Source organism: Pongo abelii, chromosome 1 (genome assembly GCF_028885655.2).
Source record: "Pongo abelii isolate AG06213 chromosome 1, NHGRI_mPonAbe1-v2.0_pri, whole genome shotgun sequence".
Classification (NCBI taxonomy): Eukaryota; Metazoa; Chordata; class Mammalia; order Primates; family Hominidae; genus Pongo; species Pongo abelii.
Window position 1 is genome coordinate 143,833,622 of NC_071985.2, and position 22,520 is coordinate 143,856,141.

A 22,520-nucleotide genomic window follows, 5' to 3' on the forward strand; every position below is an offset into this window, starting at 1 on the left:
TGCTCAAGCTAATATTCAAGGTAATTGGACCTAAGAAAATATTATATGAGACTTTCTCATCCACATGCTTCTCAAACTGGCCCACAAACATGAAATAAATAGCACTATTTTAAATGACCCAATGAAGGGGTTTTTAAAACTTAATATAGCAAGCAGTCTCTAAGATCTTTTCCAATAATAAAATGGGAAGTTCCTGGTTGAGAAATCATGACAAACCCTCTTACTAGCACAGCTGTCAACAATTCCTTTTATGGTGAATGAGTCACTGCTTTAGTTGATACTTTCTGTTTCGTATTAGTCCATTTCTTTGCAGAGGTTACCTCTTTTTCTTGTCTCTCGTCAGGTCTCTGACATTGACAGAGCCTGGACGTTGGAGGAAGCCCCAGGACGTTGGAGGGGTAAAGTAAAACTCCACAGTTACTGTGAGAGAAAAAAGAGGGAGAAAGCAGTGCAGCCAAACTCAGAAGAAAAGAGAGGAGGAAAAGGATTCGACTTTCACATTGGAACAACCTTCTTTCCAACACTAAAGGATCTCTGATCTGGGTAAGACTGGGGCAGGGGTGGGAAAATATTTACCAGGGTTCATCAGTTTTATCTAAATTGACCATTCCCACGATAGGCCGCAGCTGAGCTTGCTGTGGGACACAAGTCCACATACTATCCTGGCCCTATCAAGTGGCTGCAGGTTCCTTAGTGCTCTCTGCTCCTGCTGTGAACTAGTCTCCAGCAGAGGTGGAGCCTACATAGAGAGATAGGAATGTTTCTAAATTGTTATTTCTTTCTTGACACCATCTTAAATTAACTTTATCATTATTAGTATCTGCTTAATAAAGTTAGGGCTCCATCACATTCATTACTGCCACTTGTAGAGCTCTAGGTAAATGAAGGTAGGCAACTTGGGATCTGCAAAGAGAGGGAACAAGTTATTATAATTAGGGAGCTTATACAATCTTTGTGCAGCTACTTTTCTGAGTCAGTCATTGATTGATTCCCATTTTAAGGTGGTGTACATCATGCTATAAAATGAAACAGAAGTCTTGCCAGAAGTGTCTGTGAGCCATTGCTGTAAGAGAAAATGGGTCCTGACCACAGAAAAATAAAGTTTTTTTGCCATTGTCCGCTGAAGGGATGGGAAACAGATAATTAGATATAAGCCTTCATCAGAGCAAGTCAGAAGTAATCGGGTCCAAATTATAAACAAAGCACTCTTTATTATAGAAGAAGGAAAGCTGTAATGCTTACAGTCTATGATTGTATGTTAAAGAAATTAAAAATGTTATATCATGATCATTTTAAGTTACAGGGATTGAGACATTCAAGGCAAAAATACAAATTAAGATGTTACTACAGGTAGGCTTTTTGCTCATTTTAAATTTACAAAATTATCAAATTATCAAGGCCTGGTTAAACAGGATATGCCTACAATTGTGTATATACTGCTCTCCATGAAGCAGAAGTCAGAAAAAAAACAAGCCCTGGTTCATCAGAGAATGTTTCCTGATGCTGGCTTCATTACCTGAAATAATTGAAAGCAATATGCAAACTGATATACATGCAGGTAATAAAGAATCAGTCTTAAAACAGAGAGGTTAAAATCTGGTAACATAATTGAGTAAAAAATCAGCAAATTTTCTACATGTCAGATTTGAGATACCAAGCTTGAGTAAATAACAGGTGAATGCTGATTCACAGCAAATATTAAGAACAAGTGATGTCCTGTGGTAGCTCAAAGGGCTTCCTGCATAGTGACAGGAAGAAGCCACTGGGTAACCTGAGTCCCACAGTCTGACCAGACCCTGTCCATAGCCAGGCTTGGAAGAAATCAGGACCAAGGCTGGGTTAGAATGGTATCTATGTTTCAAAGTATGGAGATATGTATGACACAAGATTCCCCAGGTAAAAGTTCCTATTACTGTGTACATGAGCTTAGCAAGCTCAGCTTTGCTCAGTCCAAATATCTAAATGTGAATGTGAAAAGTTTCCAAAGAAAATTTTGTAATTAAGTCAGAAAATGTGACATATCTAGAAAAAAAATCCATTTTCTGAACAGTGAGATACAAGATGATCTGGTGGGAATTCAACCTGGTACATCCTTCTGGAGAGGAACTTGGCAATATCCAACAAAATAAAATGCTCTTACCTTTTGACCTGGCAATCTCACTTATAGGATGCTATCCTAAAGTTACTCCTATAGCAATATAAAAATATACACTCACAAGGTTAGCAGAGGTTTTCATTGCAGCATTGTTTGTAATTGCTGAATATTAGAAATAATCTAAATGTCTATACCTAAAAGAACGGTTGAATAAACTGTGGTATGTCCACATAAATGGAGTAGATGCCTGTCAAAAGAATTGAGAAATCTTCCTATGAACTGGTATGGAAAGACTCCCATATTTCTATGTGATGTGATCTTTATGTTGGAAAATGTGAATAAGAAAATATACATGTATATGCTCATTAATGAAAAAAAATGTCCAAGAAAGGTAAGCTAGAAACTAACAAGATTGGATATCTATGGAGGATAAGTGAGCATGAAGTGGAAAGAATAGAAAGACAGATGGAATGGGAACGCAGTGCCAAGATGAAGGAAAAGTGACACTTCTCTGACTACAGCTTGTTGTAAAGCTCTGACTTTCAGAACTCTGATATTTCACATACTCAAAAATAAATGCATGCTTAAAATCAACCAACAAATGAACCTAACTATATTACAAATAAATAATTTAACTACATCAAAGAGAATGGAGAAGGAAAAAGTAGTCTAAGCAATTTTGGAATACAGTGTTTTGACTGTATGTGTAAGACCAAAGACAAGAAGAACTTTTAACTAATAGTGCACTCTAGTTAGCAAATTTATCTTTCAAACACTTATGAGTTAGTAACTTTAAAACAAATTATATGTACTAGAATTGAGCAAATAACTAAATTTATTATGTATAATGACACACTCAGAGAAAAGGTTTTAAAAACAAGGGGAAAACATGAATAAGTTTTGTTTTGTTGAATTGGAATTAGAAATATCAGAAGAAACTTAAGCTTATATATAGAAACGGATAAATGAGAAATAAATGTAGATGTGTGTATTCATGTGCTGGTATACAAACACAGATTTCTTAACTTTCCCCCTGAGAGGGCCTAGAAGTAATGACTACACCTAGTGTGATAATCTTGTTGTCTATCTACCATTATCCAATGAAAGCAACCAGAGCCCTTGGGAGAAATGGTCCATTCTAAGGCTGAAGCAGAAAAAATATTAGATAAGCCTGGCATATATTGTAATGCCAGAAGGAAAGACGCACTGAAAATATGATGGAAGCATGTCCATAGAACCTGGTCTATAGCTTGAAGGAGCTCTCAGTGAACTAATCTGGGACGAGTTGAGCAATGAGATAAATAGTGATAGTAAAGTGTTACCCGTATGATAAAATAAATATCTATAGATCTACACTGATACAACTAAATGATTAAATAAGTAAATAAAATAAATAGAGGAGAAAGGGCAGTTCTTGCTCACATTAGAACTCTAATAAATGTAGAAGGAATGAAAATAGAAAATTACTTTCAGTCAAACATCACAGTATGTTATAAGCAAGAATTATCAACAAATGCTAAAAATCGTGACTGAAAAAATTATGGAAGTATGATGAATCTTTATTTGCATAGTCTTCAAACTGTCTCTTCAAATGGTACTTTTTAGTGACAAAATGGTACATAACACTTTGTGGTAGAGAAGCCTGGCAGAGAACACCTTAACCAAGTGATCAAAGTTAAGGTCACAGCACCAGAAAAAGTCATGTCAACATCATGAATCCCTTAATACAAGACACTGAAAATGGCAGAACATCACTTTGGTGACATTTGCAAAAAAAATATATAACTTCAATCTAATAATAAGGAAACATCAAAAAACCCAAATTGAGGGATATTCTACATAATCATAGGCCAGTCAACTTCTAAAATGTCAAAGACATGAAAGACAAGGAAATAATAAGGAACTATCAAAGATGCAAGGAAAATACAGAAACATAATGACTAAATGCAATGAGGAATCCTGGATTGGATCATGGAGCAGAAGGACATTAGTGGGAAACTGGTGAAATGTGAATAAGGAGTGTAGATTAGTTATCACTGTACCAATGTTAAAATCCTTGTTCTATGGTTATGTAAAATTTTAACTTTAGGGGAAATGATATATGGGAACTTTCCATACCCATTGTACATCTTTTCTGTAAGTCTATTTCAAAATAAAGTTATTTTTAAAGAAAGCTAGTGAACCAATTTGTAAGACAGCCTTAAAGAGAAACCAGGCTTTAAAAAACATATATGAAAAAATGTTCAAGCATAGAAAACAAAAATTTAATCCATATTGTAAAGTTCAGCATAGCTAGCTACCTAAAAACTGCTTTCCATTTCATCTTTTTCCTTGCACACAAGGGAACAACACCCTGGACATGGCTCCAGAGATTGACTTGCCGGGCCCAATGAGCCTCATTGATAACACTAAAGGGCAGCTGGTGGTGAATCCAGAAGCTCTGAAGATCCTGTCTGCCATTACACAGCCTGTGGTGGTGGTGGCGATTGTGGGCCTCTATCGCACAGGCAAATCCTACCTGATGAACAAGCTGGCTGGGAAGAAAAACGGTGAGTGACACCAGCAAAGCTCTAAGCCCCTTCTGTCCATACACACAGCAAACATCCAGCTTAGGGATGTGAGAATAGAACGAGATGAGAATGAATGTTGAAAGCTAACTTTCAGTCCATTAATGGTCTCTTTACATTGACTTTGGAGGATTACAGTCAACTGACTCTTCCCACTTTACTTTTATTTTATACCAAGAGTATAAATGTGCCTTTCTGGAAGGAACACAATGTTAATAAAGAAAATTAACTTCTATAATAACGACTTATAAAACATTTATTAAAATGTTCATGTAGTGACAGCAAGCTTTCAATGAACTTTAAGAAAAAATGAATGTTTCAGTGTGTATTAGATATCTAATTTTCCTATTTCCAGGACTGTAATTAAGATTTATGCCAGTTGTATTTTCTTTTATCTCTTTTAACTTCAATTATGTTAACTTTTATCTCAATTTCCAGAAACACCTACTAAGTAATCTCTTTTCCCTTTTATCCTCTCCTTCTTCTGCAGGCTTCTCTCTAGGCTCCACAGTGAAGTCTCACACCAAGGGAATCTGGATGTGGTGTGTGCCTCATCCCAAGAAGCCAGAACACACCCTAGTTCTGCTTGACACTGAGGGCCTGGGAGATATAGAGAAGGTAAAAAAATAAATATTTTTAAAATTTCACTTAGGTAGATTAAAATCTACATAAACCAGGTCAGATCAATAACCCTCTTTGCACAATCACTCCTACTCCTTGATTTAGGGCTCTAGTTAATTATATTTATATATTATTTTTTAAAATTTGTGTGGTATAAGCATTCAGAGTGCACAACAAGTTCAATTGATTAATTATGGGCAAACCTATGAAATAATGGCTAATGATATTTTCAGTTATTTTTCTTTCATATTATAGTAAAATGTTTTGGTGAGGCTGCTGAAGGCGCTTATAAACTTCAGTAGACATTTTACAAACATGTCTGACTTTTTACAGTGGGATCCCACAAAGGTAGTAAAAACATTCACATCCACAGCAGCACCAGTAGAAAGAGAAGCAAAGTGTAAAATCTAATGATAACATCTTTGCTCATTAAGGATAATATATTACTACTCTTATAAATCTTAGACATAGAAAGCTTTTATTAAAGGAGCTTATTTTAACTACTGTGTAAAAAACGTCTTACTATGATGTGCCATGGAAATGGAATAGGGTTATAAACTAAGTTTAGGATACCAGTTTGAATTTTAGTAGCTGATCAAAATAGCTTCTGCTACCAAGTGCTCATATGTTTCCTGCTGACATATATTTATATATAACACCTTAAATTATACATCATAAATATTATAAATTTGTTCTACAGGTAGAAAAAAAATACTGCATAAGGAAGTGAGTTACCTAAGTTTTCACAACTAATGAGAGACAGAGTTGGAGTTCAGTCAGTCTTCAGCTATCTGAATTGATTGTACATTCTGCTAGTCATTCTTCTGTGTGGCTTCTACAATGACTTACAGGGTGACAATGAGAATGATTCCTGGATCTTTGCCTTGGCCATCCTCCTGAGCAGCACCTTCGTGTACAATAGCATGGGAACCATCAACCAGCAGGCCATGGACCAACTTCAGTATCCTTTTTTGTGGTCCAGAACAGCAGTAAACCTAGAAAATAACAGCTTCATTTTTTCACCAAGTACAGAGGCAGACAGACAGGTACTGAAGAATTCGTAAGTCCTCTCTTTAATAAATCTCATTATGCTGAACATCTCATTCTATCTCAATCTCCATCTGAACTTCAAGTCTTCCCAGTTACATGTATCCTTAGATACTCAGCCACCCAAGACTCTGTATATCCTCTATCTGACTTAATCTCCTATCCCTGTCCAAACCCTCAATGTCCTCTAGAACTCATGGTCTCACTTCTGCAACTCTCTATATTCTTATCATCTGCTCTAAGTGTTGCCTTCTAACTGATACCTAGCTATACACTATAGATACTATTTCTCCTACAGACCTCCACAGTGGTCTTATGTGATGACTATTTTTTATCCCATACCTTGCATATCATAAGTGTAAGAGATGAGTTAGGTATCCTCCTTGCTCCATATTAGAGTTATGGACATTTTCTCATTCCTTTACCATTAAAAAGAGAATCTTCTTTAATATATATGCCCTCAGACTACACCACTATTCTTTGTTGCAATTATCTAGCAATGTTCCAATAAATACATCCTTCATTCATTAAAGATTTTAGCTCCTAGTGTCTTTTTAGAGAACAGCAACCAATAGACAATTATTTAACACCCTGGTGTCTCAGTTCCATCACCTTATTGGAACTCTCCACCCTTATTGTCATTCTCCACTCTCACACATTACTTAACCTAGTTCATTATCAATGACCTCACCATTTCCATTAGCTTAGTTTCCAGCGTTATACTGAATTAGATTTCATCAAGATCACCTTCATATTCCTATATGTAATGCACAGTTCTCACCTCATTTGATCTTCCAATCTTCCATAAGCCTTTTATTTCTCTAGGAGCATTTCATAAATTTGATCCCTTCCACCTTTCTGAAATACTTGTTTCACTTGGAATTGGTTCCTATTAGAATACCACATTTCCTAATTTTCCACCTTCCTTATTGGTAGACTTTTTCAGATTATTTTACTCTATCCTCTTTCTCCTTTTAGCCTCTAAATATTATAACACTTCAGTTCTTGTGCCTCTTTTCTTTTTCTACTTTCAGTCCTCAGATGATCACATCCAGCTTCAAGGCTTTCAGTAGCACCAATATGTTTATCACCATCAAATCTGTATTCCGAAGCATGAGCAAATTCAAACTTTTGTATCCAGCTTCTGATGCAACATCTCCATTCAGATGTGTAAGAGACATCTTGAGCCTAAAGTGTACAGAACAAAACTTAATTTTCCTGTCCAAAACAACTCCTTCCCAGTCTTTCTAATCACAATAAATTCCCACATCATTCATAGAAGTGCTCAGATCAAGAACTTAGGAATCATCTTGGATGATTCCATTCCTTATGTTTTGGAAATTATTAATCATCAAACTCCTTCAGTTCTACTATCAAAGTTATTTCTCTAGACTAGCCAATTCTCACTACTTCCTCCATTGCCTCTCATCTTGGTTATCTTTTCAACTACCTAATTGTTTTTTGTATTAGTTTTGTTTGTTTGTTTGTTTGTTTGTTTTTGCATACACACTTGACTCACAGATGCAATGCCAGCCAGTATGATTTTAAAAAAAAAAACCATACTATATCCTCTCTTCACTTAATACCCACCAATGACTTCCCATTAACTTTCTATTAAATTTCAAACTTCTTACTTTGGTTTACAGAGCTTGCATATCCCAACCTCTATTTATTTTAAGGCTTCTGCCCTACCACACTGGATTTCTTGATATATGTTGTACACACTCAGTAATTTCCTATCTAAGGGGCTTGCAGGGTCTGTGATCTCTGTCTGCAATGTTCCTTCGATAGATTTGTACATGATTGGTTTCTTCAATTCATTCAGATCACTGCTCAACTACAATGTCAGAGATAATTTACCTGGAAAACTACATAAATCAGCACCACATGCAGATACACACGGTTATTCTCTGCCTTCCTTATTGGTAGATTTGGGAGACACCAGAGTATTAGATGAAAGTCTACTGGTTGCTAGTTTCTAAAAATACACTAGGAGCTAGTTGCCCAGTTCATTTTCCTTCAAGACAATTGTTATCAATACCTGATAATTTATTATATTTTTGTTTACCTGTTCATTGTTTGTCTCCATCATTAGAATGTAAGCTCTATAATGGTAGCATTGTCTAATTCATTACAGCGTTCTTAGTCCCTGGGGCAGTGCTTGGTTCATAGTAGGTGCTCAATAAATGTTTATGAGTGAATGAATTCTGTAAATAAATGTTTGTGAATGAATGAATGAATGAGCTAATAAAAAGAAACCAAATTATTTTAGGTAAGCATTAGGATAAAATGTAGTATAAAGAGTGGCATTTTCTGTAGTTTTCTTAATTTAGCATCTCAGCTATGTGACAGAGCTGACAGATCGAATCAAGGCAAACTCCTCACCTGGTAACAATTCTGTAGATGACTCAGCTGACTTTGTGAGCTTTTTTCCAGCATTTGTGTGGACTCTCAGAGATTTCACCCTGGAACTGGAAGTAGATGGAGAACCCATCACTGCTGATGACTACCTGGAGCTTTCGCTAAAGCTAAGAAAAGGTTACTGGGTCTGATGGTTGGTTGGGTAACAAATAGAGAGCAAATAATATCAAAATAACCATTTCTGTGTAGTGCTAAAAATTATAATTTTTAACTGTATTTTCCTGACTGTTCTGCTAGAGGAAATGGAAACATTGCTTGACTTTATCAGTTGGAACCAATTTTAAATTGCATTACCTACCTCTTCTTGGAGACTTTCCTTTCTCTACCCCTTTAATTTTTTATTCCTTCTTCCTAATTAATTTCCTCCTTACATGGGCTTTGTGAAAATTATAAAATTGAAAGATCATATTTGAAGTAATTAATTTTAAGTTTTACTACTTCTAATTTTCATTCCTGTAGGTACTGACAAAAAAAGTAAAAGCTTTAATGATCCTCGGTTGTGCATCCGAAAGTTCTTCCCCAAGAGGAAGTGCTTCGTCTTCGATTGGCCCGCTCCTAGGAAGTACCTTGCTCACCTAGAGCAGCTAAAAGAGGAAGAGCTGAACCCTGATTTCATAGAACAAGTTGCAGAATTTTGTTCCTACATCCTCAGCCATTCCAATGTCAAGACTCTTTCAGGTGGCATTCCAGTCAATGGGCCTCGTGAGTCACTCTCTCTACCCACTTCCTACCTGGACTTTCTCCTTCTGCCCATTGTAGAGGATAAAATGGAAAGCATAAGGGTCACTTCTGACAAATGCATAGTCTATTGATGGCAAGGAAAATACAACATGAAAATCACATTATAAACTTTACATGAAAACTAAAACTATAGTATCGTCTCATATTCCTTGCAAGGAGAAAAAAAGAAAAGAACTAGAATTGAATTCTGTTATGGTAAACTTCTCCACCAACTTCTCAGCTCCCTCTTTATCAAATAAACATCTAGGATATATATACTGACCAACAAAGAAAAAAGCAAATACTATATGTGAGACTTTGCCACTAACTAACTGCAGTACAATTTTCTTGTTCAGCAATTCTAAAATATTTAGGGAATGCCTATAATGTAATGTACCAACCACTGAGTATAATGATGGATAAAAGAAATGTGACTTTTGTCCTCATTCCAGCATAATAGGAGCAAAAGATACTTCTGTAAAAAGTAAAAAAAAAAAAAAAGTATAATGATAAATAGTGGTTAACACAATGCATAAAAATAATAGGCTGCTATGAAAGAGTAAAGGGAGAGGCAGGGAGATATAATTTAGAGTGTGAGAGAATGCTTGTCTGTGAAAATCACATGTAAGATGAGAACTTAAAAATGATTGAGTTGGCTGGGCACGGTGGCTAATGCCTATAATCCCAGCACTTTGGGAGGCTGAGGTGGGTGAATCACTTTGAGCTCAGGAGTTTGAGACCAGCCTGGGCAACATGGGGAAACCCTTCCTCTACTAAAAACACAAAAATTAATCAGGCATGGTGGCTCACACCTGTAATCCCAGCTACTCAGGTGGCTGAGTCTGAAGGATCACTTGAGCCTGGGAGGCAGAGGTTGCGGTGAGCCGAGACTGTACCACCGCACTCCAGCCTGGGAGACAGAGTGAGACCCTGTCTCCAATATATATATATATATATATATATATAAAATAAATGGTTAAGAGCTAACCAAAGCACATAGAGGAATAGCTTTATAGCAAATAATGTAATGTGGAAATGCCTAGGGCAGGAAAGAACTTTGCAAATTCAAGAAAATAGAACACAGGAGGCTCATGCCTGTAATCCCAGCACTTTGGGAGGCCAAGGTGGGAGAATTCCTTGAGCCTGGGAGTTTAAGTTTAAGACCAGCCTGGGAAAAGTAGCAAGACCTCATCATTATGAAAAAATTAAAAATCAGCCAAGTGCAGTGGTGCTTGCCCCGAGTCCTAGCTACTCAGAACACTGAGGCAGGAGGACCCAGCATGAGCACAGGAGTTCAAGGCTATGGCGAGCTATGATCATGCCCTGCACTTCAGCTTGGGTGACAGACCAGAATTCCATCTCAATTTTTTAAACGAAAATAGAAGAAAGACAGGTGATTGGAACAAGAGTAGACTGAATAAGAGTGGTGTCATAATTGGAGAGGTATAAAGGGGTCAGGTCTTGAAAGGACTGGCAGAGGACTTTGAGGAGATTAGAGTTTGTCTAAGCTCTAGAGAAGATCTTGAAGAATTTTTGGCAGTGAGGTAAGGTTATCTAATTTATGTTTATACATATCTTTCTGAATATTTTGTAGATAATTTGTTGGAGTAGTGAAAGGGAGGGAATGAGAGGATGGATGCTATTTGCAGTGGTTGAGCAATAAATGGGCATTGGTTTAGTCTCAGATTATGACAGTGAAAATGGTGAAAATGGACAAGATCCAAACATACTTTGGATATTAAATCCAAAAGGCCTGTTGATGGAGGGAATATGGATTTATGAAGGGAATAAGAAGGAAATGCCAAGCCTGTCTCCAGAGTTTCGAGTTTAGCAATTGCTTGAATGGCTGTGTTATTTAATGAGATAGTAGCATCAGGAGGAGAAATAGTTTTTCAGAGTGGATGAAGTTTTGATATTTAGATTATTTGAGTTTCTTCTGATTTATGCAGTAAGGAATATAAGATAGGCATTAAAAATAAGGTGCAAAACTTATTTTTAATCCAAAGCTTAAAAGAAATGTCAAAGCAGGAAACAAAATACACCAGCCATCCATACAGATGGTACTTAAAACTGCAGAGAGATGAGAAGGTCCAGGATTGAGTCAAAAAGAATCATCTCTTGTTGTGTGACCAACCACTCCAGTTTGCCTAAGATGAGGTTTTCCTGGCATGTGAGACTTTCAGTGCTACACCCAGCAAAGCCCTGGCAAACTCGATGAGTTGATTACCCTATCTGTAGTTCTGATGAGAGAATATCTAAGAAGACATGTTTACCTTAGCCAGACACCAGACTAGTGACTAGTGGTCTGCACCACTAAAATTAATAAAAATAAAAAGGCTAAGTTTTCTCATTGACTTTTTTCATAAATTAGGAGTGAAGAGAGAAAGGGAATAGAGGGAGAGGTGAGAGAAAAGAAACGTAAGAAAACACATTGACCTAGTATCTCAGCCCCAAAATATCCTAACCTATTCATTTCAATATCTTCCTTTTGGGTGAAGGAAATAGGAAAGAGCAACTTCAATTTCCTCTGTGATTAGAGGTTAACAAATTATTCCATTACTATTCTTTATCCAAAACTTATTTAAAAGTATTATTTGTGACACTCACTTGAAAAGCACACAAAATATTCTGTCCCACCAACTGATAGTCACATTTTTTTTAAAAATTCCCTTTTGCAGGTCTAGAGAGCCTGGTGCTGACCTATGTCAACACCATCAGCAGTGGGGATCTGCCCTGCATGGAGAACGCAGTCCTGGCCTTGGCCCAGATAGAGAACTCAGCTGCAGTGGAAAAGGCTATTGCCCACTATGAACAGCAGATGGGCCAGAAGGTGCAGCTGCCCACGGAAACCCTCCAGGAGCTGCTAGACCTGCACAGGGACAGTGAGAGAGAGGCCATTGAAGTCTTCATGAAGAACTCTTTCAAGGATGTGGACCAAATGTTCCAGAGGAAATTAGGGGTATATTTGGTGTTCTAGGTCATGAGAGGCAGAAAAATATGGGCCCTTCATGGGAAAATAATTCTTTCTAGACCCCAAAATAGTTACACTCAGTTATGTGTACATATTTGAAATAATCATTAAAAGACTAGAATGTGCATAGCCTTAGACCTTTAAAAAAAGACACCTAATTTTTTTACAAAAATTTGCTTTTGTTAGTTTTTCCTTTCTGGGTCCCATATTTTAAGAAAGTAAGTAGATGGTACAACTGCATTGTTAAAGACTATTTTAACTTATTTTGTCCTTTTAAATTAAAAAATACATTGTTTTTATGTTCTCTGGTAATTATCAGTGGGGACTAAATTATTTTTAAATAACCCTAATAATTTTTTTTAATGTGAGCCAATGGTAAAATATTCAGAAAGCCAAGAAAGAGAAATTAATTATATAAATTTTATTAGCGAATATTTTTAATGTCTGCCTCATTCCAAGTGAACGAAGTATTTTTGCATGCAGAATGACCACTTGACAAATGAAAGTCCTTTCCCTAGCTAGAAAGGCGGGATCTTATAAATGATACGTTGCTACAGTCAGAGGTTCTGGTGAAGCTAGATAGCCGATGTCAGCAGTTTTCACCCTTCCAACCTAAGGAGGAAAGAGAAAGCTTCATAGTTAAGTTATCTTAAGTGATTTAATGTAGATAAATGTGCTGTTCTATGAGACTTTCTAAATACTGAAAATACCTATGGCACAATCTTCATTACTTTCATTAGCCCTATGTTGAGAAAATACACAAAAATATTCTTATATTAAAGAATGTACTAAATAATCACGTACTCCTTACTGAGCACTTCTAAAAAGTCCCTGGGCTTAATACTTTACATCACCTCATATAACCCTGCAGAGAAATCTATGAGATGGGTATTGTTCCTCTGCTGTACAGACAAGGAATCCTCAGTTCACAAAGACTGAGTGTCACAAGCCACAGTGTAGTGGATCAGGGAACTCCAGGCAGGCTGCCTGACTCCAGTGTTTGTGCTCAGAACTATTCCTGAAATGAGAGAGTTGGAAAGATAAAAGTTTCATATGAAATAGTGAATGTGCTTTGAGAATCATTCTCTGAAACAGGAAAACTGGGAGAAAGGAGCTTTAGGAAATCACAAACAGAGAAGTAGATAAATTTCTGCAATCAGCACAACTTAGGGATATTCTAGGATCTAACAGCAAGGTGAGGAGCATGGCCCTATTTAGAGGGCCACAATTTCTGAAGGAGAAGCATTTTCCAGTCTCTACATAGTTAACATCCTCTTCATGGCTTTACTGAAACATCTGTGCTCTTTTGTCACTTCACAGGCCCAGTTGGAAGCAAGGCGGGATGACTTTTGTAAGCAGAATTCGAAAGCATCATCAGATCGTTGCATGGCTTTACTTCAGGATATATTTGGCCCTTTAGAAGAAGATGTCAAGCAGGGAACATTTTCTAAACCAGGAGGTTACCGTCTCTTTACTCAGAAGCTGCAGGAGCTGAAGAATAAGTACTACCAGGTGCCAAGGAAGGGGATACAGGTAAACTACACAGTGGGTACCATTTCTTGGGACTCGCTGAGGGGATGCTTTTAAAGCCCACTGGGAAGAAGGTAAATGGCACTGCGACTGATGCCTAGGGCCTCTGCCTTTCATTTTTCCATTTACACATTCATTCAATAAGAGAGCCCACCATAATAGGAATTCCTCCTCAGAAGCACAGATGTAGCCCTCAAAAAAATGTTTATCGAATTGACTCATTTATTTATTCATCTAGTCATTCAACAATTATTTATTTTGACCTAACTGTATGCCAGGAACTTGTCAAGTTTCTGGGGATACAGCAGTTAAAAAAAAAAAAGATCAAGCTCTGTCAAAGTACACACAGGCAATTAGCAAATTATAGCTTATGAACAAATAATAATAACAGTTAACATTTATATTGCACTTACTGTGTTCCAGGAACTGGGCTGAGAGCCTTATTCATTTAAAACTCAGATCAATTCTATAAAATATGTATTACTAATATCCCAAATTTGTAATTTTTTTATTTTTTTACTTTTGTGGGTACATAGGGTACATAGTAGGTGTATATACTTATGGGGTACATGAGATATTTTGATACAAGTATGAAATGCACAATAATCATATCATGGAAAATGGGGTATTTGTCGACTCAGGTATTTATCCTTTGTGTTACAAACAATCCAATTACACTTTTTTAGTTATCTTAAAGTGTACCATTAAATTATTATTGACTATAGTCACCCTTTTGTGCCATCAAGTTTTATGCTATCAAGTATGTTGTGCTATACTTCATTTTATTCATTCTTTCTACTTATTTTTACCCATTAACCATCCCCACCTCCCTCCCCCCACCACCCCACTACCTCTCTCAGCCTCTGACAACCATCCTTCTACTCTCTATCTTCATGAATTCAATTGTTTTGATTTTCAAATCCCACAAATAAGTGAGAACATGCGATGGTTTTCTTTCTGTGCCTGGCTTATTTCATTTAGCATGATGACCTCCAGTTCCATGTTCTTGCAAACAACAAATCTTATTTTTGTTTATCAGTTCTAATAGTTTTTTGGTGTGGAATCTTTAGATTTTTCCAAATATAAGATCATATCATCTGCAATAAAGAAGAGTTTGTCTTCTTCATTTCCAACTTGGATGCCCTTTATTTCTTTCTCTTTACTGATTGCTCTCGCTAGTATTTCCAATAGTATGGCAAATAACAGTGGTAAATGTAGACATCTTTGTTGTATTCCAGATGTTAAAGGAAAGTATTTTTGTTGTTCTTCCCATTCAGTATGATAATAGCTGTGAGTCTGTCATATATGGATTTTATTATGTTGGGGTATGTTCCACCTATACCCAGTTTTTTTAATGTTTTATTAATGAAGGGATATTGAATGTTATCAAATGTTTTTTCAGCTTGAATTGAAATTATCATATGGTTTTTGTCCATTCTGTTGATAGAATTTATCACATTGATTGATTTGCATATGTTGAGCCATCCTTGCATCCCAGGGATGAATCCCACTTGGTCATGATGAGTGATCCTTTTAATGTATTGTTGAATTTGGTTTGCTAGTACTTTATTGAGGATTTTTGCATCAATTTTCATTAGAGATATTGTAGAGTTTTTAAAATTATCTCATTTCATATAGGTTTTTGGGGAACAGGTGGTGTTTGGTTACATGAATAAGTTCTTTAGTGGTGATTTCTGAGATTTTGGTGTACACTGTACCCAGTGTGTAGTCTTTTATCCCTTGCCCCCGCCCCACCCTTTCCCACAAGTCCCCAAAGTCCACTGTATCATTCTTATGCCTTTGTGGCCTCATATAATAGCATATCTCCAATTTATGTGTGAGAACATAGGATGTTTGGTTTTCCATTCCTGAGTTACTTCACTTAGAATAATAGTCTCCAGTTCCATCCAGGTTGCTATGGATGCCATCGTCTTTTTCCTCTTTATGGCTGAGTAGTATTCCATGGTGTGTGTGTGTGGGTATTATATGCTTTACATATATATGAAAAAATTTTTTATCCACTCATTAATTGGTGGGCATTTGGGCTCATTCCATATTTTTACAATTGCGAATTGTGCTGCTATAAACATGCGTATGCAAGTATCTTTTTTGTGTAATGACTTATTTTCCTCTGGGTAGATACCCAGTGGTGGGATTGCTGGCTCTAACCCACAATCACTCTTTCTTCATTCTACCTTTCTCTGTATAACCAGGCCAAAGAGGTGCTGAAAAAATACTTGGAGTCCAAGGAGGATGTGGCTGATGCACTTCTACAGACTGATCAGTCACTCTCAGAAAAAGAAAAAGCGATTGAAGGTGAGAACAGCTGAAAACACTCTACATGGTCGGAAAGCTCTCAAAATGTTAGTTAGCAATATTGGTCCACCTGGAATTATTATTGTAGAGAAAGAATGGCAAGTGTCATTTATAGTTCTAAGAGAGTTTTCTTAACTAATCTGTATGATCATTGGTTTTCTGGTTACCCAAGGCAAAATTACAAGAAGTTTTCTCAATGATGTAAGGATAAGACAAACAAAAATGAGGGAAAGGAAAAGGGAACACCTACAATTGAATATTCATATTTTTTCTGCTTATTTTTCTTCCACAGTGGAACGTGTAAAGGCTGAATCTGCAGAAGCTGCAAAGAAAATGTTGGAGGAAATACAAAAGAAGAATGAGGAGATGATGGAACAGAAAGAGAAGAGTTATCAGGAACATGTGAAACAATTGACTGAGAAGATGGAGAGGGACAGGGCCCAGTTAATGGCAGAGCAAGAGAAGACCCTCGCTCTTAAACTTCGGGTATTCAATTGCATCATCTCAATTTTCTCTTCTGGTGCCCCATATCGAAAATGAAGTATAAGGTTGAGAACCTAATGCCTCCCAAAAAACTTTCTAGCCCAGACACTACTACATTTTTCCTTCCCTAACTATTTTTATGCCAGTCATCTCTGGTTAGTAAAGATAGTAAAGACTGTTTACTTGCAGGATACAATCGCATGGAATTCTTTATTATGCTATCACTAATAAACATTGCTAGGCACTGCACAAGTATTTTACATTACGTGATCAAATTTTCCTCTAATGGCAGAGGAGCTATTAGTTTCTCATTTGCTAAATGAAGTAATTATAATTTCATGAGCAATAAGTAACTTTTCTGCATCAGACTACCTGGAGAAATATCTAGCCAGTCTTTCCTACTGAGAGGGATCCATGGGGATTTTGTTTCTGTCATGCCTGCTAAGACTTTATGTCTGGAAGCACTGTTATGAGTAGAAAGATTCCCTAACCAGGCCGGGTGCAGTGGTTCACACCTGTAATCCTAGCACTTTGGGAGGCCAACGGGGGTGGATCACCTCAGGTCGGGAGTTCAAGACCAGCCTGACCAACATGGAGAAACCCCATCTCTATCAAAAATACAAAATTAGCTGGGCATAGTGACGCATGCCTGTAATCCCAGCTACGCAGGAGGCTGAGGCAGGAGAATCGCTTGAACCTGGGAGGCGCAGGTTGCAGTGAGCCAAGATGGCGCCATTGCACTCCAGCCTGGGCAACAAGAGCCAAATTCCATCTCAAAAAAAAAAAAGAAAGAAAGATTCCCTAACCATCTACCCACTTAAGCACATTGGTTAAGTGCCCATGGTGCCAATACTTTCTTGTTCTCTGGGCTCTTTTCCACATTTACGTTTGCCCAGAAATACCCTATGGGCCACTGTAAGCCCTGATCTCCTCAATTTATTTCTGTTACCTCCGAATTTTGGAGACCTGTACTAAATTCCCTGATCAAATATTTGTCCTAGTCTTGAGTTATGTAGTAACCTACCAATTGGAAATCATCTATCTTTCATACCTTCCTAGATATATATTTAAGAGTCCATACTATATAGATCAGAAATGAACAACAACAACAAAAAGAACAAGAGAAAGTTATGGTTTTTCCAGAAATACTGTGTTGCATGAGTGCGAACGGTGAAGGGACCGAGGAATAAAATGCTGGGTCACTAATATTTTAGAAACTGTAGAACAACAACATTTTTGAAGCTAAAAAAATCATAGAAAAATTATTGGCAGGTATAGGAGACTCAGAAGAGAGTGATAGAATGGAAATTAAGGGAAGAAAGCATTTCAAAAACAAGTGTCAATAATTCTTGAAGGATCAATATAAGTACCAAAAGGGGAACTAATTTGGTGAAAATGTGTTAAGCTGGATAGGCTTAGTCTCCACTTTCCCTTTTAGGAACAGGAACGCCTTCTCAAGGAGGGATTCGAGAATGAGAGCAAGAGACTTCAAAAAGAAATACGGGATATCCAGATGAGAAGCAAATCATTGCACCCAATATGTAACATACTCTAAAAGTCCAAGGAGCAAAATTTGCCTGTCCAGCTCCCTCTCCCCAAGAAACAAGATGAATGAGCAACTTCAGAGTGTCAAACAACTGCCGTTAAACTTAACTCAAAATCATGATGCATGCATTTTTGTTGAACCATAAAATTTGCAAAGTAAAGGTTAAGTATGAGGTCAATGTTTTACCTACAGAGCAATTCAACTCATGCTTATTTATAGTACTAACTTTTAATATGATCTTTAACTAAATCCTATATTTGAAATCATACACAAGGACTCAAGAGAGATATTGTGTAACTGGGATGCATTTTCCAATGAGATATCTTGCAGTTTCTGTTCTGGGTAGATTTTTTTCTCTCATGTGCACCACCCTTCTGTATATTCAGTCCTATGCTCTTATTCGGGGATTTAACTATGGTTGTAGGATAGAGCTGAAGTGTTGTGAATATGATGAAAATGTGATGAGCTCAAACAAACCATGAGGCACAGTTGAGCATCACTCCTGCCAAGTGGTCTTTGTATGGCATGCTGGCTGCAAATAAAGGAGATCTGGAACACTTAACTAGGCTTTAAAGTACAGACAGTGCACAGTTCTCATTTGGGTGGAGGCTGCATGATCTGTGGGCACTAGCAGAGAAAGTGGTTGCCTCTGTGCAGAATGCATATATGAGTAGAAGCTCCACCTTCTCTGTCCATATAAACCCTCTAGGTAATTACTGCCCCATTACCAGGCCACCTAGATCCCTCTTCTCTAGTCTCCCTTTCTTAGTCTTTTCCCTTTCCTGAAGTTTAGAAAATAACTTCTACAATCACAGAAAGGAAAGCTTTAACTCAAACTCAAATTACTTTCCATTCTTCTGAGGACCAGGACTATAATCCTATAAAGCCTAAAACGTGACTGCATTTTTCTCTTTGCCCCTCTGCTATGACATTATATCCTCAAAGCTACTCAGGGTAAATGACTTACTAGGAAAAAAAAAATGACAGATTGAAAAATCAAGAATAATTCATTAATACAAAACATTATCCTACTACAATTGTTTCAGGATGTGTATTATTCAGAGTTCTTCATGGCAAATAACAATCTGCTCAGCAATTTAAGTAAAAAGTAATTTACTTTTTAAGACCATTAGGTTGCACACCGATACTCCAGAATTGTGAGGGAGCCATACTCTACAGCTATTCCACCAAGGATAATACTACCATTGTAAAGGCATCTCATATGAAAACAACACAGCTACCATGAACCAGCACCATGATCTCTGGATGAAATGCTGGAAGCTTCTGCAGTGTAAGCTATGAGTAAATGGATGTCACCACCTTCACATTTTCAGTAAACAAACACTCCCCTACCCCATGAAAAGTTGCATCTTTGAGCTGCTCACATCTCCAGCTAAGCCTCACAAAAGTCAATCTGCAGGGAAGAATCTAAATCATATGCCTACCCATGGGAAAGTCTGAGAATTAGAGTATTTTTATCTTCTACTTTTGGAGGAAGAAACTAATAACGTGGGAAATTTTCCTCTATGTTTAAGTCAACCAGTTTTTCCACGTAGATGTATGGAGATAAATCTTATACTAGGAATAACCTAAGACTTGAGTTAGTATTTTTGTGTACATCAGATACAACACTCTTCTCATCTTTTTTGTCATTATTTTTCAATGTTCTTTTAATTTTTCCACTGTTGTTTCATGTCATGCACTTTGTTAATATTCTTTAAGTTATTTTTAGTTTTTAACAATGATACTTAAGAAAGACTTAATAGGACTATAAAATAGGTACTCCCTATTCCCCAACCCTGGAAACACAATATAACATATTAGGTCATTTGTATTTAAGATTTATCTTGTTTATGCCTCAATTTAGTTATTGCTCTTACCTTTTAAACAGTTAATATTTTGTATCTAGTTCTGTGAAAGCAAAAAGCAACTTTATTCTTTCTTACAATTCCCCTTTTACTTAATCAGAACATTTCTTTCCTGTTTGTTCATTAGTCACTCTCAGATAAATGAATAGTCTCTTTTTCTAAATAAAAAAAATAACATTTGACCTAAATTTTTAAATCTCTTTCTGAGTTTTGATTTAAAGTTCCTCCCCTTGTATCTTGCTCCCCCTCAGATTCCACTCAGTCACACAGCCCAGGCCTGATTCAGCCTTATAGGCACACAGTGAGAAAGGAGTATGGCTTTTTATTTTCATTTCCAGCTCTACCTCCCACTGGGTACACTAGCTCATGTATATGATACCTTCAAGTTGTTAACACTAGAGTGCAGGGAATTAAGGAAAAGAAACCTTACATTATACATAACTGATCTGGTGTTGGCACCTTCTGGTGGTGGCTTAAGTCCTTAAGGATGATTGGGTTCTTTGCTGATCCCCCTTGCCAGGACCTCCTGATAGCACGTCCCTATTGTAATCCACTGCTGATTCCTTTCCTCAAATTCTGTCTTCTAGAGATCCACTCATTCAATATATTCTTGGTGTTGAGATCAATGCATCTTGACATGCTGACATCTTGTGCAGGATTTCCTTCAATATGACCCAAGTCCAGAACACCCCAGTGATTATACCCATGAGAAAAACTCATGCACACCAGTTTAGCCATACACCGTAGGAACAGGATGCCCCCAACTCTCTTTTCTTTCCTATTTTGCCACAAACCATTCCATCCCAGACTATCACTTTTAGATGTTTTTAGGCATGAGTTGGGCACCAGTACTAGTGTCCCCAAACCCCAAAGAGCACATATCAGCTTTTCAAGAGGATCTTTAAGTGCCCAATGCTACTTAGTTTGTAAAGATAGTAAGAAAGCAGCACCTCTCATTGCCCTATGGGGAAAATGAGCAGAGATAAAGAGAGGGTGGATATCAATGCACACCAATAAGTCTCTCAAAAGAATTCTCTGTTGCTAATCTATTCTGATCAGTCTCTTTAACTCATCTTCTATGCCCCAGATGCAACTTGGTGTAAGACTTACACAATCTCTCAGTACTATTATTTTAGAAAATAAATAATCAAACTTTCACAATTGGAAGGGAAAGGTAGAGATACACATACAGAGTTCCAGATTGTTCTAGTCCACTTTCTTTTCTAATCTACTTTGAAGAACAAGGAGCAGTTATTAAACATAATTTAACCTGCTTTTTTTTAACAAAGTGAGTTATCATTTGAACCAAGTTCCAGAACCTTGTGGCATTATGAACTGTCATAAAATGTGGTTAAAACTCTTAGTAGTCTGCGGGGTGCATTCTGGGGACCGAGGTCGAGCCCGCCGCTCTTGCCCTCGCCTGAGGGAAGAGAGAAGAGGCCGCGACCGGGGAAGAAAATGCGGAGTCACCCCTGGAGAGAAGTCGACTCCCTAGCAGCAGCCGCTGCCAGAGAGGCCTGTCCACCCGTTCGCCCGTCCCGCTGCCCCGTTCACAATGCAGCCTGCTTCTGCAAAGTGGTACAATCGAAGGGACTATGTCTTCATTGAATTTTGTGTTGAAGACCGTAAGGATGTTAATGTAAATTTTGAAAAATCCAAACTTGCATTCAGTTGTCTCGGAGGAAGTGATAATTTAAATGAAATTGATCTTTTTCACTGTATTGATACAAATGATTCCAAGCATAAAAGAACGGACAGATCAACTTTATGTTGTTTACGAAAAGGAGAATCTGGACAGTCATGGTCGAGGTTAACAAAAGAAAGGGCAAAGCTTAATTGGCTTAGTGTTGACTTCAATAATTGGAATGACTGGGAAGATGATTCAGATGAAGACATGTCTAATTTTGATCGTTTCTCTGAGATGATGAACAACATGGGTGGTGATGAGGATGTAGATTTACTAGAAGTAGATGGAGCAGATGATGATTCACAAGACAGTGATGATGAAAAAATGCCAGATCTGGAGTAAGGAATATTGTCATCACCTGGGTTTTGAGAGAAAAATAACTTCTCTGCAAGATTTCGTAATTGAGAGAATTCCTGAGTTGATCTAAAAGCAGATGCTGTATCTGCCTACTTTAACCCATTTTTCAACCTGTTTGTTTTTAAAAGGCTTCACTAAGGGTTGATATGTACCATTGTAGGGGGCAATTTTAAGTCAGCTAAGGCAATAACCTTATGCATGAACATTTCCCAGACTTTCATGAAGCTGTTGAGGTCCCAGGCAATTAATGCAGCAGTTGTGATAAATAAAAACATCTCACCTAAGTCTCCT

The 22,520-nt window shown here is 37.2% G+C and overlaps 2 protein-coding genes across 2 annotated transcripts; both read left to right on the plus strand.

Annotated features, from left to right (window-relative positions):
• Nucleotides 1-244: 244 nt before the first annotated feature.
• GBP2 (guanylate binding protein 2) lies at nt 245-20,373 on the plus strand. Its single transcript, XM_002810632.6, has 11 exons — nt 245-543; nt 4,438-4,644; nt 5,153-5,280; nt 6,135-6,244; nt 8,672-8,868; nt 9,211-9,453; nt 12,150-12,430; nt 13,763-13,975; nt 16,186-16,288; nt 16,581-16,774; nt 18,210-20,373. Exons 2-11 carry the CDS (start codon nt 4,455-4,457, stop codon nt 18,324-18,326), a joined length of 1,776 nt encoding a protein of 591 aa, XP_002810678.1. The 5' UTR covers nt 245-543; nt 4,438-4,454; the 3' UTR covers nt 18,327-20,373.
• A 1,367-nt stretch (nt 20,374-21,740) lies between these two features.
• On the plus strand, nt 21,741-22,513 carry LOC100434336 (prostaglandin E synthase 3-like). Its single transcript, XM_054531590.2, has one exon. It carries the CDS (start codon nt 21,741-21,743, stop codon nt 22,212-22,214), a length of 474 nt encoding a protein of 157 aa, XP_054387565.1. The 3' UTR covers nt 22,215-22,513.
• The last annotated feature ends 7 nt before the right edge of the window (nt 22,514-22,520 follow it).

Excerpts from the sequence above, each read along its gene's own strand:
- LOC100434336 (XM_054531590.2), top strand. The coding sequence starts at position 21,741 with ATGCAGCCTGCTTCTGCAAAGTGGTACAATCGAAGGGACTATGTCTTC.
- GBP2 (XM_002810632.6), top strand. The coding sequence starts at position 4,455 with ATGGCTCCAGAGATTGACTTGCCGGGCCCAATGAGCCTCATTGATAAC. Across the intron at positions 4,645-5,152 it reads GCTGGCTGGGAAGAAAAACG|GCTTCTCTCTAGGCTCCACA; the intron begins GTGAGTGACACC and ends CTTCTTCTGCAG. Across the intron at positions 5,281-6,134 it reads GCCTGGGAGATATAGAGAAG|GGTGACAATGAGAATGATTC; the intron begins GTAAAAAAATAA and ends AATGACTTACAG.